The sequence below is a fragment of the Hyla sarda genome, chromosome 1, assembly GCF_029499605.1.
Source record: "Hyla sarda isolate aHylSar1 chromosome 1, aHylSar1.hap1, whole genome shotgun sequence".
Lineage (NCBI taxonomy): Eukaryota > Metazoa > Chordata > Amphibia > Anura > Hylidae > Hyla > Hyla sarda.
Window position 1 is genome coordinate 113,154,126 of NC_079189.1, and position 22,349 is coordinate 113,176,474.

A 22,349-nucleotide genomic window follows, 5' to 3' on the forward strand; every position below is an offset into this window, starting at 1 on the left:
CCCTCATTCAATAGGAGCGACGTGATGACGGCGACGGGGAGCGTGGATCCCGGGGAAGAAGACGTCCGGAGCGTCGGGGACACCACGGGGACGCGGCGACAGCGATGGAGCGACATCCAGGGCAGCGGTGACGGGTCCGGAGCGGCGGGGACACGTGAGTGCTATCTCCTATCCAGTGGTCTTCAACCTGTGGACCTCCAGATGTTGCAAAACTACAACTCCCAGCATGCCCGGACAGCCAACGGCTGTCTGGGCATGCTGAGAGTTGTAGTTTTGCAACATCTGGAGGTCCGCAGGTTGAAGATCACTGTTGGGTTCATAATCTTTTTTTCTAGATTTTGCACCATTAAAATTGTGTGCGTCTTATATGCCGGTGCGTCCTATAGAGCGAAAAATACGGGTGAGAAAGCTTTGATACTACTAAAGTAGTAGGGTGCTCTGGTTGTTATATTTTATAATATATATTTTGTATCTCATCATATGTATCATTGCCCACATAGGTCCCTGTCCTCATGGGACTTCCAATTTAAATTTCAGGGGGAAACCTATGCAAAGACACAAGATGAACATACGGCAAACACAGGATGAACATACTGACACATATACATGTGGCCTTCATGTTTCATATATATTACATTGGTGTATGTTAAAGGTTGTATGTAAGTCTTTAAGTATGGGCTGTAATGGGTTCCTGCCTTTTTAAGTCAAATACACTCATCTTTTCAATATCTGACCTCATGAAAAAATCTGTTTGACTCTGAGATGTGTTGCTGCTTTTTTATAATAAAAGATTGATACTTATAGTAAATTCAGGATTAAAGCAACAATGGCCAAAAGCTATCTTCCCATCCCAGCATGAGCATGATGAGGGTAAACAGCTGCCCTGCTCACCTTATAAGGCGGGTTCACATATGTCTGGCAGCCGGACAGTGTTTCCCTTTGGCGTTCACTGGAGGGAAGCTGATGCTAGGACTGATCCCATTCATTCAGCATCTCAATTTTGATGCCAGATGTTTGGACATGCAGGACAGCACCTATGCCGGATGCCGAACATATGTGAACCCAGCCCTACAGCGTGGCTTCATTTTCCCTTATATGGTGCAAGCCCTGGTCCCCTCTGCACTCAAATTTAGAAATAACTTTTCCAATATAATTCTATAAATGCTCATTTATGGACATTTATCAACGGCTTTAGTCAGGTTTTCTTTACTATAATTGTCGCAAAATTGTCGCAACGGCAACTACGCGATTTTTCGTGCGACATTTTGACTGGAAAGCGAGAAAAGCAAGTTTTCCAAAAATTTACTACGTAGTAAAAATTTTAAAATGGACTACGGGAAGTCAGGTATTTATTAACTGCGACAGTCGCAACTGCGCAAAAAAAAGTCGCAACAGCGTTAAAAATTGACAAAATTTACTCCAGCTCAAACATGGAGCAGAAAAAGCTACTACCAAAGTAAAAAAGAAAAAATTGCTTACGTGAAAGAAAATTATCAACAGGCTGAAACCAGTTGATAAATAAGTCACACATAAGCAAAAAAAAAGTAAGGAATAAATTACTAAAAAAAAGGAAGACATAAGCGAACATTGATAAATGTCCCTCATTGAGAGAGTGACCACTGTTCCCCACACATCCCAGTGTGAATCAGCTGGTCACACTGGGAAGCAGTGGGCACCAAAACTGGCATTGTACTGGGGAAACTGAGCAGCCTGGAAGAAGGGAGTTGGGTGGCTATGGAGTTGAAAAGAAAAAGAAAACTTTGGCTACAGTGGCCCTTTAAATATAAATTAGTTCAAAACTTCGCCCTGTAGATTTTTTCAATATTTTTCCAAGAACAACATAAGATGAAGTATAAAAACATTTTTCTCACTATTTCCCCTTCTTTCATTGTGTACTAGTCTGCAATAGCTGCCTAAAAATGTGACACCTTTAAATATTATTTTATCAAATAGTCTGTGCAAAAGAAATATTACCGTACTTTAGGATGTCTGGTTTTGTCTTTGCAGTAAGATGGCTATGTCTGGTATAGGATATATACCTAGCAGAGCAAAACCATAAAAAACAAAATGCTCCAGTCCTACAGACAGGCTTACAGGCTTTGATTTATCGATGTACAATTAGTTGCACTGAAATTGCTTTAATTTTATGGGCTTGAGAGCAGACTTTCTCCAATCCCCGTAGGAGCTATTGGCAGGGCCACGTGATTTGGAACTGATACTGCATTTCGTTTTTGAAACAAAAACACATCCAGTGATTGCCGTCTCCCAGACTAATGCAGCCTTTTCATTTCAGGAAAGGGAGTGGCTGAGAGCTTCTTTATTCCACTTGACCCTGAATGGCTGATTCAGTAGAAGGAATTCGAGCTTACAGCATCTTTGTAATATTTTAGCTCAGACCTGTCATTTTACCACAAGTTAGCCCATAATTAATGCTGATTGCCCGGCCCCTACTTTGTCACATGGCTTCACAACAGGATGGCCTTTTTACTTCTGTGGCAGCAAAGGGATTTGAAAAGGCCCAAATGGCTGCAGAAAAATGCCGAGCGGGATAATAGGAGCGACTTGTGTTCAATCAAGAACGAAATCCCGGCTCAGAGCACATTTAAAGGCCGACTTCTTAATGCTGAGAGAGAGCTGCATATATACGGGGAGAAAATGTACATTAAGTACATGTCTTTTCCTCTAATTATCTGACTTCAGGCCCCATTTTTACAGCTGGCTAGCTCACGTTACAGAACCCCTCTCATACTTCTCCATAGCGTAACCTGTTAACAGCTGTTTGACAACACATTGGAACGGCAGCAAAGTGAAAATGTAAAGACCAAGACGTGATTTACACCTTGCTTATTAGAGCTTACCCTTTCATTGTAACACTTGTTCGTGGAAGGAAAAGCTAACTCATGCAATTCATCCTTAATTATTTTAATATCCCAATGTCTTCATACATGTAGACATTGCTGTTATTTCTTTTTCTTAAACCACAATTATATTACTGTATGAAAGACTAGATTAGGGAGAGGAAGACCTGGGCTACACAAGTCAAGGATAAAATGAATGCATTTCACATTTTCAGATATGGAACAGACCCATATGCAAAATTCCCCCCCCCCCCAAAAAAAAAATAAAAAAATAACTAAGCAAAGCACACATCAGAGCACCAAATGTGTTAAAGGGCAAAGTATTTTATGAGTCACGTGAAATCCTACATTTATTTGGATTAATGGACATCACGCAACCCCCCACCGACCTAAAGAAACTAGCCAAAGAGCATTCACCAAGCTACACTCCTGATGTCATTCTAGTAGTGCAGGCACATTTGAGGCTATGTTCTGTAAACTATCATTATCCAGTTGTATTGAGATTACAATTGATAATATTCCTTGACACTTACAGGTTGGGTGTTGTAGTTCCATCCCAGCTGGAGATCAAAGATTGCAGACCACTGCTATAGATATGTTTTTTATTCTTTCATTTCACTGACTTGGTGCAAAAAACTTTTTCTCTTTATTCTAAATTCTGCTTCTACAGCCTCAGATAGAGATACCCTCCCCCTTCTCCCGCTGTTATCTCTAAAGATACCTATATACCTCAGACTAAAGCCAGCTAAACCTACCAAACTTTGGCATATCCTTTTGACTTTTTAAGGTGTATGGCCTCATAACTCTTTGCTGACATATATGTTAGTAGAAAAAAGGGTCAGACAGGTGAAAATAGCCTTCAAAGCTAGCCATATGCATAAGATAGCGGTCAGTTAAACACTCGTTTAGCCCCTAGTTATCTTTTCTGATCCCCCACCCATATGTATAAACACACCATGCAGCTGAGTGTTCATGTGTTCTAAATGGAGAAAAAAAAGCCTCTGCCAGGGCCTGGTGCCTAAAGGGGCCTAAAAGAACATCTGCCCCATAAGAAACGAGTATTATAATTTGCATATGGGGCTCTGTTGCTGATTTTGCATCGGGGCCCAGAAGCTACAAGTTACGTCTCTGATCAAGCATGTTAGATTTCAACTTTCTGGGGACTACCATACATATTATATGCTTTACCTGTCCCACCAAAATCCCATACCTGTCTACTGTGTATGGCCATCTTAAGGGTACAAACAACCTGCTATTTTATTATAATTCATCATAACTTGCCATCAACTTCCCTTGCACATAAAACCTGTCAAAAAACCCAGGAATACATCTCTTACCAAATAAAAGATGTTCCTTAATAATATTCACAGCTTATTGAATGGGATTCATACTTGTTTTAGGCAGGAAATAAATGGAGTACGCACAGTCCAAAAATACAGCTCCCAACTATGACAGCGAGAGAAAAATGAAATGAGAGAAAAATGGCTCCATCAGCACTGTTTATTATCAGAGCATACCGATCATTGGAAGTACATTATATTTAGTGTAGCCAGGCAGCATGTGTAAGCAATGTTTTTATATCTGTTTTATCCATTTGTTAGCCTGTCAAAATCAGATATTTTCTGTCTCGGTGCTTGCTGACAATATGGGCTCTTTTTGGTTTGAGCCTAGTGCTGTATAGTATGTTGTGTCAGATATGTCCCTACTTCTGACCCCCCTCTACTCGCAGCATCCAGTTTCAATACACAGAGAGAAACTGCAGCTGCTTCCCACTGGCGACTGAATGTGAAAATGAGACAAGACGGGGAACCATCCATTTATATAGACAATCTCTAAAGTAAGAGTTGCCCCTCTTTCTAACAACATTTTCCCTAAAATTGTGGAATTGGCGGTGATACAGTGTACAGTTTTAAGCTGTAGACCCCTGCAACGTTTCTGAAGACAAAATGTAACATCTCTGTAGCCAAAATGCTATTCTGCATTAAAGCCTGCTGTCACCTGAAAAACCATTTCTCTGAAATCTGAGAACAATAAAATACCTTGCAACATGTTGCTGTGCGATTTCCACTCATATCCTCCCTTCTGAATGTTCTCCTGGCCTCCTTCTCCCCAGCTGTCAATGACTTCTTGTATCGTGACCACGCTGTCTATACATAACAGAAACAATAGCTGTGGTCAACAGTAGTTGTACTGTTCAGCACTGCCAATGATATGAAGTTGGTGAAGATGGCAAGATGGTGCCTGGCCATCACATATGCTGGGAAGGTGAGCATTGGCAGTAAGGACCACAAGAGTCAAATGAGAAAAAATATATACAGGTGTGAGGCATAGGGCTAAAGTTTTGAGCTTTTGACAAAGTTCATCTCCAAATCTAGTCTTTAAAGTCTTATGCAGTGAACAATAATATGGTTAAAACAACAAAATGTTATTTTTTAGGATATTAGTTGCGGTACACAATGCTGTTTCATATATGTTTCTCCAGATCACATTAAACTGGATGGACGTGTGTTTTTTTTTTTACCAGATTATGTGCAAACGTAATTTTTGACTTGCATTTTAACCGTCAATAACAGCTATTTAATGCCTTTTTCAGCCACTTGATGTTTGATGTTTTAGCCTATTTTTGCATTTTAATACTTTTCAGACATTTATTTTAGTTCTTGCTACAGTTAATGCTATTATGCAGTTTGCAAACCAGCCATTTTTTGGGTAACATACACAGCATTAACAACATTCGAAAATTGTAAGGCTGTAGATAGCCAAAAAAAAAAAAAAAAGGCTTATACTTAATGTCGTGGCTGAGAAATCGCAGCTGTAGAATTTGACTTAATGTGAATGACCAGCCATGTTTCCTTTAAATTCAATGGAATTCAATACACAATCAAAATATCCATTTTAGAGTTATTGCATATGCAAGAGAATCATGGCACAGTTTGGGCCAAAATGCTGACTTACGAGATTTATGCCCCATTTACTATGAGTATTAGACACTTTTTAGGCACTTCTCTGTTGGTCTGGAAAAATTGGCACGGCCTTGGTAAAAGAGGAGACATAGATTCAAAAATTCTAATAGTTGGTCTAAACTAAGACTAGACAGTGTAAGAAGATGACAAATTTACCAAACAGTCTGAGCCTCTATGAAAAATCTGGTCTACACTGTCTACGAATTAGACATTTTTAGTAATCTGAGCCTATATGTAAACATTGCCTCACACAAGATGTTTACTATATTCTGAATTTAGCTTTAGAGAAGTCAACACTAATTCCAAACATGGCTCAAAACATTACACCTCATACTGTACCCTTGACAGCCTAAACTACTACTATTTCTCCACTTTGCCTTACACCCATCCCAAATCCATAGGTAATTATAGCACTCATGATTGGAACTAACCAAAGGCCAAAAGTTTTCTGGACATAAATTGCAGCCCCTCAACTTGGGAAGAAGAACGTTGTCTTATCAGAAACCTTCTGTGACACGCAATACCGGTTGTCAAAAAGAGAATAATTAATATTGTTATCACATCCAAAATGCCCAAAATGGGTGTAAATGTGTGCACTGTGGAACCTATTAAATTTCCTGCATATCTCTGTGTGTTCTAAAACCAACCACTTACCATTTAATTTAGAGAAATGTTGCGTGCCCCAGTTATGCCCTCAGGCTTCCAAACACACGTCCGAAACGTGTTTTTTAGTCCTCAGGAAAGTATTTGTAAATCATGAGTAATGAGTCTGTCTGGATTTGTTGTCAGGATGTTTCCTAATTGCTTCTGGGCTTTAGGCAAAACATTTGGACAGTTATTCGTGCTCCCAGCTAAACCAGCAATATCTGTGCATTTTCTAGTCTCTTTTATCAGCAGACGATCGTGTCTACTAGGTATATCAGGAGTAATTATATAAAGGAAATCCAGGAAATAAAATCCCTTTGCTGATATAGGAAATTTAAATACTGAGTCGGGTCTAGTGTTGAGGTGACTGAGGGATAAAATAGAGGTATGAGAACTATTAAGAAGCAATTTCCTCTTAAATGTTGTGTGAAATAAATAAATTACGGTTGTGTTTATAGTTCGTTACATTCTTAAGCATAACTTTCATTTAATCCTGGTATGTAAATGCACTTGTATGCTACATAGAGTGCTGATCAGGGACAGAATACCTACAATGTCTTTGTATTAAAAGTCTATTACAATGCTGAGAAACAAGATTGGATTGATATTTTCAAAGGAGTAGATGGTACGTTTAGGTATCCAACTATAGTGAGAATAATTTACTATACAGTGGCAATTTTTAAAGGAAATCTGTCAACAGTGTCACCTGCACTAACCTGTCCCGTTCCGTGCTGGGGTTCTCTGGCAATCCTCTTCGGTATCTTCAGCTCCGGGCCCGACTTGGAGCATGGGCGGAGCTTAGTGACATCACTACTGCTGCTCTCTGCTCGGTCCTGCTGCTAGTAAACAGCAGTGGTAACATCACTAAGTTGGGCCCGGAGCTAAAGATGCCGAAGAGGATTGCCGGAGAACCACAGCACGGAATGGGACAAGGTAAGGTTACAGGAACAAGTAAATTCTGGTTCCAGTAGGGTTCATAACCCAATGCTGATGCATTTACCTCTTAACTTTATGTTGCACCATTCTGTCAGAAGGAGCTTCCTTTTCGTACCAAGATTGTACAGTGGCCAAAATTGCTGCTTTACTATGAACTCAATAGTAAAAAATGTCAGTTTTCTTTTTTCGATTTTTCTTTACTTTTATATTGTTCAAAAACAGATTAAAATGCCTTATACTTTTTTTCTTTTATTATGGTCACACAAAAAAAAAAGTCACAGCTGTTGGATGGAGTGTGCAAGGTGGAGCTGAAGGCAAACTTAACTATCGGAAGGCTGGTAGCAGACATACCATGTCCCTGCTATTTTTCCTGATATTTTATGTAGTTTATTTTAGGGCTATCCTTTTGCATATGCAACTTCAATAGTGTTAATGTATATGTGTATATATATATATATATATATATATATATATATATATATACACACACACATTGGAATAGCAATATGTAGTATTTTGTCTTGGAGAATATCATGCTGTAGGTTATGTCAACCTGTAACTACGAAAGAGAACAATCCACAATTACTTCTGACATATAAGGTATAACATGGACACAAATATACACGTACAGTAAGACACTCAGCTGTCCTTCAATAAAGTTTTTGATTTTTTTATTATTGCTTCTTATATTGGTTTCCTACGTGGGCAGCAGGTATATTGGCAGTGATTATAATAACAATTGTGGTTGTTATCCAACATTCTAGAGACTTTGCTGTTTTTTTTATGAACTAAGAAGAACAGAATTGATATTAGTTTGCCCCCAGAGAAGTTAAAACTGAATGGAATTGTGGGAATCTGCAAGTGAGGAATAAAAAATAAAAAAAAGTTTCCATACAACTTGCCAAGAAAGCACAGACCTGATGGTATTGTCATATTTTAAATATATTAGAAACCGGTGAAGGTAACATCACTAACCACAAGGGCAAGGCTGTGGAATGTAAATTATTTATTGATTTTTCATTTATTTCAGGTACATATCGCTGGGGATTCTATGTGGTTGATTTGTTATTATATTTTTCAACACAAAGTAAAGTGTCCTTATAGGACAAAATGGTCTAGTACCCCAAACACCCTCTCATATGGCTGACGTGAGATCCCTATAAAATGCATTTGCTATGACATGCTAATGACAAGTGAATTTTACACAGGGTATAAGCATAAAATGTGTCTCTTGAAGACATTCGCTTTATATAGAAATGGCTATACGCTTGTCAATAAGCTCAGTTTAAGTGTGGTTTAGAAAGATTTATTGTCTGTTCAATAGATCTGTTCAAGCTTCCCAAGTGACCTTGAGAACATTTAAAGCGCAGCTAGTTGGACGCCAAGGATTTTGCTTGAGAAAATTATATTTCCTATGGATAACACTAAAACATCTATACGTCTTTTAAAGAACAGCTGTGTTGCAATAAATGCCCCACATACAAGGGTCATTTCCTAACAACATCTCTGTGGTGGGGCTGAGTGGAGCACCATGACTAAACTGTAATCGCTTGCTGTATATGCCATTACCAGGATTTATTTAAAGGGTCACTAAGGTAAGAAATGAATATAAAATAAAAAATGAAAGGTTTTTATTTCTTACGGTATTTATTTTTTTCTTACTTCACACAACTCCCAAACAGACAATCTAATAAAACTGTGTCAAAGAAAAATGTGTCTACTTCATTGTGATTATCTTCATTTATAGTAGGAATCTGGTTGGGTGGGTTGGGTAGTACATAGGGGTAATGTCTTAACCCCTTAACGACCACGGTCGTAAATGTACGTCCTGGTTTGGCGGGACTTCCCGCACCAGGACGTACATTTACGTCCTGTGTATGACCGCGAGCATCGGAAGGGTGCTCACCATTAACCCCTCCAATCTCGTGATCAATACAGATCACAGCATCTGCGGCATTGCGGCATCTGCGGCATCCCGGGGTCTTCTGCTCTGGTCTGCGATCGAGCAGACCAGAGCAGAAGATCAACGATAATACTGAGCAGTGCTGTGTCCTATGCATGGCACTGCACAGTATTAGCAATCAAACGATTGCTATAGATAGTCCCTTATGGGGACATAAAAAGTGTAAAAAAAAAAGTTGAAAAATGTAAAAAAAAAAAAAGGGAAAAAAAAGGGAAAAATCCCCTCCCCCAATAAAAATTTAAATTGTCAGTTTTTCCCATTTTACCCCCAAAAAGCATAAATATGTTTTTAATAAACATATTTGGTATTGCCGTGTGCATAAATGTCTGAACTATCAAAATATACTGTTAATGATCCCGTACGGTGAATGACGTAAACGTAAAAAATAAAAAAGTCCAAAAATTCAACTTTTTTGTCACATTTTATTTTTAAAAAATTTATTAAAAATGATCTAAAAGTTTTATATATGCAAATGTGGTATCTAAAAAAAAGTACAGATGACGGTGCAAAAAATGAGCCCTCATATCGCCCTAAATATGGAAAAATGAAAAAGTTATAGGTGGTCAAAATAGGGCGATTTTTGATTACTGATTTTGTACAAAAAGTTTTACATTTTTTTAAAGCGGTACAAAAATATAAAAGTATCTAGCCATGGGTATCATTTTAATCATATTGACCCACAGAATAAAGAACACATGCAATTTTTACTGTAAAGTGTACAGTGTGAAAACAAAAATCCTCCAAAATGTGCAAAATTTTGGTTTTCATTTAAATTTTCTCCCTAAAAAAACTTTTTTGGGTTCGCCGTACATTTTATGGTAAAATGAGAGGCTTCATTACAAATTACAATTGGTCACGCAAAAAACAAACCCTTATATGGGTCTGTACATGGAAATATAAAGGAGTTATGGGTTTTAGATGGCGAGGAGGAAAAAATGAAAATGCTAAAATAAAATTGGCCTGGTCCTTGAGGTAAAAATGGGATTGGTCATTAAGGGGTTAAGGAGACTGCCAAACTGGCATATGGAGACTTATAAGACATGCAAGGCTCCTTGGGGATAAAGGATGCACAGCTGCTCTCCCAAAAAAGAATGAAAGCTCGCTCCTTACTGCCATCTATTGGAGGTAGCATCCTTTCAAATTTATGTTTGACCCACAAAGAACCTTGAAACATGACTGGGGATTATACAAATGGATAGCTATCCCTTCTGGGACATATTCTAGCTTGGCATATAATCCCTTGTTATGTTTCAATTATGAGTTGACCATAGATTTGAAGGGATGCTACCTCCAATCAATGTCAGTGAAAAGTAAGCTGAGAGATCCCTCTTCCATCTAATTCAAATGGACACCGACAGACCCTGTTAACTTGGTGTTCCCTCCAAGTTTTTTAGTATATTTGATAATAACTATCATGATGCAGTACCATGCTGTATTATTTTGGACTTTCCATCAAAAATACCAAAAAGAAACCTCTGTACTCAAATTAGGGCAAAACTTTTAGGCTAGGGCTACACTGAGAATTTGGTTGTGCAATGTGAAGACTGAAGCCTCACGCAGTGACATCAGAGGTAATGTTAGTGAATGATGTTGCATTTGCGACATACTGTGTAGCACAACTGCTATGCAACAGTCACACAAAAAAGTCCATCTAGGACATCTTTTCCCCTATCCAAAGGATAGTTGATAAGATGCATGATCGTGGGGGTCCCGCCGCTGGGGACCCCAGTGATCTTTCACGCAGCACCCCGTTACAGCTGTCACGCTCCCTCCCATAGGCTTGCATCGAGGGGGCAGAGCGGGACGTCACATGGGGGCGGAGCTGTGAAGTCACAATCGTGATTGGCAGTCATCAGACCCAGAGCGAACATGCTCCAGGGGCTGATGGTAACGGGGTGCTGCTTGAAAGATCAAGGGGGTCCCCAGCGGCAGGACCCCCGGGATCAGGCATCTTATCCTCTATCCTTTGGATAGGGGATAAGATGTATTATCACCGGAGTACCCCTTTAAGGACCAAGCCCATTTTCACCTTAAGGTCCAGAGCATTTTTGCACATCTGACCACTGTCACTTTAAGCATTAATAACTTTGGGATGCTTTTACTTATGAATTTGATTCCACGATTGTTTTTTCGTGACATATTCTACTTTGCATAATTTCTTGGTGAAAATTTAGAAAATGTTGCATTTTTCTAACTTTGAAACTCTCTACTTGTAAGGAAAATAGACATGCCAAATAAATTATATATTGATTCATATATACAATATGTTTACTTTATGTTGGCATCATAAAGTTGACATATTTTTACTTTTGGAAGACATCAGAGGGCATCAAAGTTCAGCAGCAATTTTCCAATTTTTCACAACATTTTTTTCACAAATTTTTCAGAGACCAGTTCAGTTGTGAAGTGGATTTGAGGTGTCTTCATATTAGAAATACACCATAAATGACCCCACTATTAAAACTGCACCCCTCAAAGTATTCAAAATTACATTCAGAAAGTTTGTTAACCCTTTGGGAGAAAATAACATGTTCTTGTAGACCCAGTTTTGAATTTTTACAAGGGGTAAAGGGAGAAAAATCCCCCCAAAATGTGTAACCCAATTTCTCTTGAGTAAGGAAATGCCTCATATGTGAACGTAAAGTGATATGTGGGTCCACTAGAGGGCTCAGAAGGGAAGGATCGACAATGGGATTTTGGAGAGTGAGATCTTCTGAGATGGTTTTCGAGGGGCATGTCACATTTCGGAAGCCCCCATGGTGCCAGAACAGCAAAAAATAAAATAAAAAAAAGCCAACATGGTATACTATTTTGGAAACTACACCCCTCAAGGCACATAACAAGGGGTAGAGTGAGCCTTAACACCCCACAGGTATTTGACGACTTTACATTAAAGTACAATGTGTAAATTACAATTTTTTTCACTAAAATGCTGGTTTTCCCCCAAATGCCCCACAAAATGTGTAACCCCATTTCTTCTGGGTATAGAAATACCTTATATGTGGAGCTCAAGTGCAATGCAGGTGCACTACAATGCTCAGAAGAGAAGGAGTTACATTTGTCTTTTGGAAAGCAAATTTTGCTGAATGTTTTTTGGGGGGCATATCACATTTAGGAAGCACCTCTGGTGCCAGAACAGCAAAAAACTAAAAAAAAAAAATTTAAAAAAACACATTGCATACTATTTTGGAAACTACACCCCTCAAGTAACGTAACAAGGGGTACAGTGACCCTTAACACCCCACAGGTGTTTGACAAATTTCTGCTAAGATGTTTTCACTAAAATGCTGGTGTTAATCCACATTTTTCATTTTCACAAGAGTTTGTAGGAGAAAACGCCTCTCAAAATTTGTAACCCCATTTCTTCTGAGTATGCTCTGTAGTTCGTGCTCTGCGGACGAACTACAATTCTAAGAACAGAAGGAGCGCCATAGAGCTTTTGAAGAGAGAATTTGGTTGGAATAGAAGTCGGGTGTGACCACATTTAGAAAACTTCACACCTCACAGAATTTAATAAAGGGTGCAGTGAGAATTTACACCCCACTGGCGTTTGACAGATCTTTGGAACAGTGGGCTGTGCAAATGAAAAATAAATTGTTTCATTTTCACGGACCACTGTGCCAAAAATCTGTCAGACAACTGTGGGTTGTAAATGCTCATTGCACCCTTTATTACATTATGTGAGGGGTGTAGTTTCCAAAATGTTGTCACATGTTGGGGAGGGGGGGGGAGTCCACAGTTCTGGCACTATGGGGGCTTTGCAAACACATATGGCCTTCAATTTGGGACACATTCTCTCTTTTCAAAAGCCCATTGGCACTCCTCTTCTGAGCATTGTAGTTCGCCCGCAGAGCACTTTACATCCACATAAGGGGTATTTCCATATTCAGAAGAAATGGAGCTACACATTTTGGGGGGCTTTTTTCCTATTTTCTATTGTGAAAATGAAAAATGTATTTTAGTGAACATTTTAATTTTTTCGTCAAACAGCTGTGGGATGTTAAGGCTCACTATACCCCCTTGTTACATTCTGTGAGGAGTGTAGTTTCCAAAATGGGGTCACATGTGGGTATTTATTTTTTTGCGTTTATGTCAGAACCACTGTAAAATCAACCACCCCTGTGTAAATCACCACTTTGCGTTCACATATGGGGTATTTCCGTACTCAAATTGTGTTACAATTTTTTTTTCTTTTACTGCTTCTGAAAATTAGAAGTATGGGGCAACACCAGCATGTTAGTGTAAAAAAATAAATTTTTTATACTAACATCCTGGTGTAGACCCCAACTTTACATTTTCATAAGGGGTAAAAGGAGAAAAAGCCCCCCAACATTTGTAACACAATTTCTCCCGAGTACAGAAATACCCCATATGTGGCACTAAACTGTTGACAGGGCTCCAAAGCGAGAGAGCGCCATGCACATTTTAAGGCCTAAATTGGGTATTTGCTTCCGCCACCAAAATACCCTGTGGCAGTGTTTCCCAAACAGGATGTCTCCAGCTGGTGCAAAACTCCCAGCATGCCATGACAGTCAGTGGCTGTCCAGCAATCCTGGGAGTTGTTGTTTTTCAACAGCTGGAGGCTCCGTTTTGGAAACAGTGCCATACAAGATGTTTTTTATTGGGGGGGGACTGTGTAGGGGTATGTGTATATGTTGTGTTTGACTTTTTATTTAGTGTAGGTGTACTGTTTATAGGGTACATTCACACAGGTGGGGGTTTACAGTGAGTTTCTCGCTGGGAATTTGAGCTGCGGCGGAAAATTTGCTGCATCTCAAACTTGTAACAGAAAACTCGCTGTAATCCCGCCCGTGTGAATGTGCCCTGTACATTCACATGGGGGGGCAAACCTTCAGCTGTTGCAAAACTACAACTCTCAGAATGCACTGACAGACCATACATGCTGGGAATTGTAGTTATGCAACAGCTGGAGGCACATTGGTTGCAAAACACTTAACACAGTGTTTCACAACCAGTGTGCCTCCAGCTGTTGCAAAACTACAACTCCCAGCAAGTACGGTCTGTCAGCGCATGCTGCGAGTTATAGTTTGCCATAGCTGGAGGCACACTGGTTGTGAAACACTGATATAGGTAATAAACTCAGTGTTTTTCAACCAGTCTGCCTTCAGCTGTTGCAAAACTACACCTCTTAGTGCTGGTTGGGACATGTAGTTATGCAACAGCTGGAGGCACAAAACTGCAACTCCCAGCATGCCCTTTGGTAGTTTGTGCATGCTGGGGGTTGTAGTTATGCAATTGCTGGAGGCACGCTTTTTCATAGAAAATTGAATTGATTGGAATTAATCGGTGATTTGCGACGAACACCAACATGATTTCAGCAGGCATCCCGGTCCGGTCCCCGACCGGAAGTACCAGGACATCAGGGCATACCTGTATGCCCCTGGTCCTTAAGGGGTTAATTTTAGTGTTCCTTCCACTCTTCTAGAGCAAATGGCATTACTAGAGTGAAATCCGGTCACCCAGTGGGAGGCGATAGGTAATTGCTGCGTATAGCATTTCCACACCTGTTGCTGCTTGGCTGTGACATCAAACAACAAATCTGCTTCACGCAGGTTCCCCAAGTAAGCACATTTACATGACCTTACTAACATTATTAAATATTTGAAGGCAGTAATATGCCAGCCATGGTGTACTGTAAAGAGTGGTGCAGTTGGCAAAAGCAGAATGGTTTCTAAATATTTTATCACGACTGCAAAAAGCTTAGAGTGTTAATGATTTCTGCATCAATGTCATCACCGTAGGAAGTCTAGACAGTTTGATCTTTATTCTTTATGTCAGAACCTGCCGCATCTCGTTTCACATGTAGCAGGACCCAGGCCTTTAAAAGAAATATGTGCCGGGCTATGTGTTAGTGAAATTCATGCTGTGATTTAGTGTGGCAGATTCATCAAAATGACTTTGACTGTGAGCCCTGACGGATGTCAGGCCTTCACTTCACAACGCACTCGCTATGCAATGATATTAGCTCTGCCACTGATTTGTACATTAATATGTTGCCCGAAATGAGAGTCTGTTAAATAGCATCAAATTATGTTATTTTTAAACAGTGATGTCCGTGCACGCAGAGATAAAAGGGTGAATGGAAACCCAGCACATAACAAGCAGGCTTTATTTGGCAGAAATATTGGATTTCATGGTCGAAAAAGGAATTTGCCTTGTTTAAAATATGCGTTTGACCCATTTTTATAGCAGATGACCCTTTTGAGTTTCCTATTGTTGGAGAGATAAATCTGAATCTGTTTGTTTCCCCATACAAATGCAATGGCCAGCATGTTAGAACAATGCTGCGAGGTAGGTTAGGAGCTCTATAAATCCCAATGCTATCAGATTATGGATTCCAGTCGCAAGAAGTCATTTTGAAATAATTCATCTTTGTCCTACCTGAGATACATTATGGGTAGGCGCTGGCTGGAATGATAAATATCTGAACAAAACAGAACCCTAAGGCAATGTTCATACTGAGTAAAAAATACATGTTTTTTTATTATGCACTTGTTTCACCATAATTGCCACAAAAAAATCAAATTTTTTTATTACAACCAAGACAACAACTTCAAAAAATGTGCATTAAAAAATTTACTTTTTTTTACGCAGTGTGACCATAGCCTTAGGCTCAGAGATTCATAGGCAAATTCATGGTGATTCTAAAAGAGAAGGCAAATTGGATGAAAATGGGATAAAATTTAAAAAAATGTTTTCCTTACACACACCTGTCTTGGCAAACTTTTCAAATTTTTTTTTCCATTTAAATGTTGGTCTCACATTTTCAATGAATTCAGTGAATTTAAATTTACACTGCTGGCATATGACATGGAATGTTAGAGGTAATCTATAGATTTTGGTTTTACAGTTTTTTTCTTTTTTTTCCTTATATATTTCTATTTTCAGATTTTTTTTTAAAGATTTGTGCATTAATATGGGGGTAGTCATCTGGCCTGAGTTTTTAACACAGCATGTATTGATTTGCTGTACAGTAAACCCCATGGATATGGGAAACAAGAGACATGAAGGGACATTATTCACTTCTATGGGAGAGTTTTCTAGGCATGTTATGTGATCTGTGCCAAGTTTCATGTGCAAGGAGGTAGAGGAGAGGAGCTGTGACACTCACGTATTGTGAATGGCCCATCTTGTCTTAACTCTACATAATAGTGCCACTTTACATTGTTATCCTGCCTGCAATGATAAGGAGACTGCTGGAAAGTTTTCTCTACAGAATAGAAAGTATCAGTGTATTATAAGGCTTAGAAGTCAGAGTGAAAACTGCAAGAATTCTGGATTATTTTAAAGGGGTACTCCGTTGAAAACTTTTTTCTTTTAAATCAACTGGTGACAGAAAGTTAAACATGTTTGTAAATTACTTCTATTAAAAAATCTTAATCCTTCCACTACTTATTAGCTGCTGAATGCTACAGAGGAAATTCCTTTCTTTTCGTGACATCAAGAACACAGTGCTCTCTGTTGACATCTCTGTCCATTTTAGCAACCATACATAGCAGATGCATAGCAGATGTATAGCAGATGTATGCTAAGGGCAGCATGGTGGCTCAGTGGTTAGCACTGCTGCCTTGCAGTGCTGGGGTCTTGGGTTCAAATCCCACTAAGGACAACAATAAATAAAGCATTATTATTATTATGTCAGCAGAGAGAACTGTGGTCGTGATGTCATCAGAGAGCATTCCAAAAAGAAAATAATTTCCTCTGTAGTATTCAGCAGCTAATAAGTACAGGAAGGATTAAGATTTTTTAATAGAAGTAATTTAAAAATATGTTTAACTTTCTGCCACCAGTTGATTTAAAAGAAAAAAGGTTTTCACCGGAGTACCCCTTTAAGGTATAGATGGAAAAAAAAAAAGCATTACCAAAATAATGACCAAATATGTTTAACATAAAAACTTGATCTTGGGTGTGCTGGTGATTAGCTGCACTCTGTAGGAGCTCCGTCCAGGGCCACGAGTTTAAGGGTTGTTCTACCCGGATATGGGAGACAAAAACCAGGGGAAAAAGAAGAAAACACTCCCTCTTACCTCAGAGACCCAGCTGAGAGCGATCACTGAGTTCTTCTAACAACCGCCCGTATTCTCTTGCACAGTGCGGCCTTCATCTGCTGCCATTAAACCCGGAGACCAGCGCTGCCTCACAGACGCCGACTCCTCCCCTCTTCCTGCACTCTGAAATGTCCGCAGTGTTGAGCTTCTGCACTGAGGGCTGCGTTGAAGATCACGGGAGAACGCAGCCACTCGCCCCTCCTGCAGCTGGATCTCCTGGGAGACAGGATCTCAAACCTATAAAAGCTGAAATCACACATCTCCATGATGGCGTACGCAGCCTGGAGGAATTCGGTACCTCGATTACCTCCCAGATTCACTCCTTGAGAGACACCACAGTGGCCCTACAGTCACAACAATTACCAGAAATGGAACACTTAGATGATATTGATAATAGAAAATAGTGAAACAACATCCGTATAAAAGGTCTGCCTGAATCTCTTCCACCACAGGATATAGCTACTACCCTACTGAGACTCTTTAACAAAGTCCTCCAAAAACCCCAGGATACCCCCCAGGAGCTGGACAGAGAACACTGTGTCCTCAAAGCGAAAGACCCTGACCCGAAGAAGCCACATGACGTCATCTGCAGGGTTCATCATTTCCTCATAAAAGATGAAATTATGAGAAAGGCGAGGGATCTGAAAAACATCTCCTACAACAGTTCTCCGATCTCCTTATACCCTGGCCTCTCTCTGCGCACACTCAAACTGAGAGCGGCCCTCAAACCCCTTCTCCAGCTGCTTCAAAATGCCCGTATTGTTTATAGATGGGTTTTCCTTTCTCCCTGACTGCCAGAAACGGTAACACTTCTGCTACGCACAGGTGACCGGAGGACTTACCTTCCTTCCTTCTGACCTTCAAATTGCTGCAAGTTCCTCTTCCTGACTGGGATCGCCTGTTCCTGCCGACTCCCACCACATCACCGCTGACCCCTCCTCAGCACTCTCAAACAAGTGACAGGAAGATTTCAAGAGCACCTGACCTGCCACTCCTCACTTACAAGCACAAGACCTGACATCGAGCTTTCTCTGTTTGACTTCCCTACCTCTGCAGTTCTTAGCCTCCTTGAGGTCTCCACTGTGACCCATTAGGTTTGGACCTCATGAGGACCTATGATTCTTAAAATGTTTCATATTATAGTTATGTTTCCGTAACTGTTGCCAGTTTTACTGCTCCACACTCACACATGATTCACACAATCCCTGCCACACATATCATCCGCTTCCCCTACCATACTTTCCCACCATAGCTACTCTTGCCTCCAAACTACCACATTGGACGACAGCCTCTTAGCTGTACCTTTGTGGTACTGTTTATGCCCGTCATTCTCATGTTCCTGTCTACCACACCTCAAACATGTTTTGTACTACCACCTTGCCTTCCATACTCGTGAGCCTGAGTTTTCTCCCTTACGTACTGTCACTAACATTTTCATGTCTAGTGCCCCTTCTACGTTTTCCCCCACTAGCATACTGATTAGGCTTGCCCTAATCCTGATATTGGCCATCATGGCCCCTTCTTCTAGGCCCCTTGTAACCATTCTCTTATGGTAGCCTCCTACATCTTTTTACCCTGTTACTGCTCTTCTCACATTTCTCTTTCTCCCTTCTTCTTTTTGCAGGATATCTATCTTCTCCGCCTCTACGCCGTGCGGTCTTAGGATACTGCTTCCCCGCGAAGCCAGTGGTAAGTTGATTTCATCACTCCTCCCCCTCCATGGCAGCTAACATCAAATTGGCTTCCCTTAATGTTAAGGGATTCAACACCCCAGAAAAACGTGCCAAAATCCTTTATTACCTACATAAACAGAGAGCCCAAATCTTGTCTTTACCTCCCGTAAAGAGGGTCATGTACCGACGGTCTCTACCAAATACTACTCGCATTGGATACACAGCGTTAACCAAAAAAACAGGATGAAGGGTGTTTCTTTGGCCTTCCATAAGTCCCTCCCGATCAAAATTGTCTCTACCCTACAAGAACCCCAGGCCCACTTTGTCTTTGCCGACTGGGAACTGGCTGGACAGCCCCTCTTACTCGCAGCGGTCTACGCCCTGAACCAAGGTCAGCTTCCTTTCCTTCTCAGAACACTAGATACTCTTGCAACGTTTGCCACTGGTCCTGTTCTTCTCAGTGGAGACTTTAACCTGCCGCTCTTTCCACAAATTGACACGTCCTCCGGTTATTCCGGACTGTCTCATAACAAACTCAGGGCTCTGAGAAAGAAACTTCACTCTATGCAGCTCAGCAACATTTGGAGATCCCTCCACCCGCAGGATAGGGACTACACATTCTACTCCAACCCACATCAGACGTACAGCAGACTTGACTATATTTTCTGTCCACACCACCTCCTACCGTCCATTTCTCAAGCAAGCATAGGCAACATTACCCTATCCGACCACGCCATGGTATTGTGCTAGCTGATTCCTTCCTAACTTCCCAAAACATCATTGCACAGGGAGGTTGAATTACTGCCTCCTACGTGACCCTCTATGTCTACAAGGCCTTAAAGGGGTATTCCTGGCAAAAACTTTTTTTTATATATATATCAACTGGCTCCGGAAAGTTAAACAGATTTGCAAATTACTTCTATTAAAAAATCTTAATCCTTCCAATAGTTATTAGCTTCTGAAGTTTTCTGTCTAACTACTCAATGATGATGTCACGTCCCGGGAGCTGTGCATGATGGGAAAATATCCCCATAGGAGCTGCACAGCTCCTGGGACGTGAGTCATCAGAAAGCAGTTAGACAGAAAACAGCAACTCAACTTCAGAAGCTAATAACTATTGGAAGGATTAAGATTTTTTAATAGAAGTAATTTACAAATCTGTTTAACTTTCCGGAGCCAGTTGATATATAAAAAAAAGTTTTGGCCTGGAATACCTCTTTTAGGACTCCATTATGCACTTTCAGCAGGACCATGCCCCAGACACTTCTTCTCCCATGATCAAATGGGAAACACTGAAATGTGGGCTCAGGGGCATCCTGATGAAACACAGCTTCAGACTGAAGAAGGAGAGGTCGGCAAAGCTAAATGCCCTTCACTCCCGATTACACAAACTTGAAACCTTAAATAAATACTCCCAACAAGACAGTACCTTCCGCGAACTAATCTGCACTTGTGGTGATCTCTTTGAGCTTCTGTCTTCTCAACACAGATACTACACGCAACTAACTGGGAGACTCTACTATGAATGGGGGAATAAATATGGGAAGGAGCTCGCAAGGGCCCTTAAAGACCGGAAATCTTCCCTTTTCATTCCGACCATTAAACCACGCATGGGCCCACCCTGTTCTCTCATGCCAGACATCCTCAAGGTGTTTAAAAAATGCTATCACGACCTGTACAACCTCCAAAGACCTTGCAATCTCTCCTCTTCGGAATCCACAACACCCTCATTGTCCCAATATATCTCAGACACAGCCCTGCCTCATCTGCCTGACCCCGCCATTCAAGACCTGGAGAGGCCATTCACGCCAGAGGTACTGGAGTGCGCTATGTCATCTATGCCTGCTGGCAAGAGCTCGGGCCCAAATGGGTACACGTCTAACTTTTACAAAATGCTTTGTCCGGAACTGTCTCTCCCTCTACTTGAGGCATTTAACAGCATTTCCTCTGAATCCCCCACACCCCCTGATTTCCTGCAAGCATACATCACCGTTATACCGAAGGATTGCAAAGACCCCCTCCTCTGTCCCAGCTACCGCCCCCATCTCCCTCATCAGTTCAGATGCCAAACTCTTTGCGAAACTGATAGACTGGCAACACACATGCCATTCCTAGTTCACCCGGATCAAGTAGGCTTTATTTCCGGTCGTGAAGCCACAGACAACACTCTTGGGACTTTCTCGACTATACATTACACCAAAAAGCTTAACTCTCCCCTGATCCTTTTATCCCTCGATGCTGAAAAAGCTTTTGACCGGGTAAACTGGGAATTCATGATGGCCACTCTCTCCCAAACAGGCCTTGGTCAGAGGACGCTCTCTCATATCATGGCCCTGTATTCCAACCCCCAAGCTCCTATCCGTGTTAACGACTGTCTGTCGGCCCTGTTCAATATCCGAAACGGCACAAGGCAAGGTTGTAAATTATAAAATTATAAACTTAATATAACCAAATGTGAGGGCAGATGGGAGCGCAGAGACTTTTCCTGGCTGGGCAGGGTGAACATTCTGGAAATGAATGTTCTCCCACGTCTACTATACTTATTCTCCAATGTTCCTCTTCACCTGCCCGGCACCTTGTTCTGAGAGCTGTCTGCACTACAGTCTGGCTTTGTCTGGGCTCACAAACACTCCAGACTGGCTAAACATGTCCTGATTAGATGGAAATTGAATGGTGGATTAGCTCTGCCTGATTATATGTCCTACTACCTAGCTGCTGTGCTAACGAGAGTCCTCGACTGTTGTACTCGTCCCGTGAGCAAACAGTGGGTGGGTCAGGAGGGACAGGTGCTGGATTCTGACCACGCGGCCCTACTCTAGAGACCCCATTCTCCTTCTTCTGCTGTCCCTGTCTCCTTGTTAACACCGATTCTACTCTCTGTTTACCAGGTGAGATGGTATTACATGTCACGCATGCACCTCTTCCCCCAAACGGTCCCTTAATACCCCTCTTTGACAACCCGTCCTTTCTTCTGACCACCTCCCGTAGGCCCTTCCTATCATACACCAGAGACAGTAGAGTGACCTTCCGAGACCTTCTGACCCCCACCTCCTTGAAACCCTGTAAGATATCTTGCCAGACATCCCCCTCTCTCATGCACCTCTTCCAGTACAAACAATTGAGCCATTTTAATCACTCAATGAGACATAAACTAGATCTACACCGCCAACTCACTAAGTTTGAACGCTTATGCATCGTTGCATAACCACCTCCCCGCTCAATTAGTGTCCTTTATGCCCTCT

At 41.0% G+C, this 22,349-nt stretch overlaps 1 protein-coding gene across 20 annotated transcripts in view; it reads right to left on the bottom strand.

Annotated features, from left to right (window-relative positions):
• The window catches only part of TENM3 (teneurin transmembrane protein 3), a 2,657,329-nt gene that overhangs the window by 697,260 nt on the left and 1,937,720 nt on the right, over positions 1 to 22,349 (bottom strand). For 17 of the 20 annotated variants that reach the window (XM_056560421.1, XM_056560522.1, XM_056560496.1 and 14 more), the window contains one exon: positions 4,898 to 5,005. The exons of the other annotated variants lie outside the window; for them this stretch is intronic. In XM_056560421.1, coding sequence (XP_056416396.1) covers positions 4,898 to 5,005 — 108 coding nt within the window. The remainder of the gene's footprint in view (positions 1 to 4,897; positions 5,006 to 22,349) is intronic. 20 annotated transcript variants of the gene reach the window in all.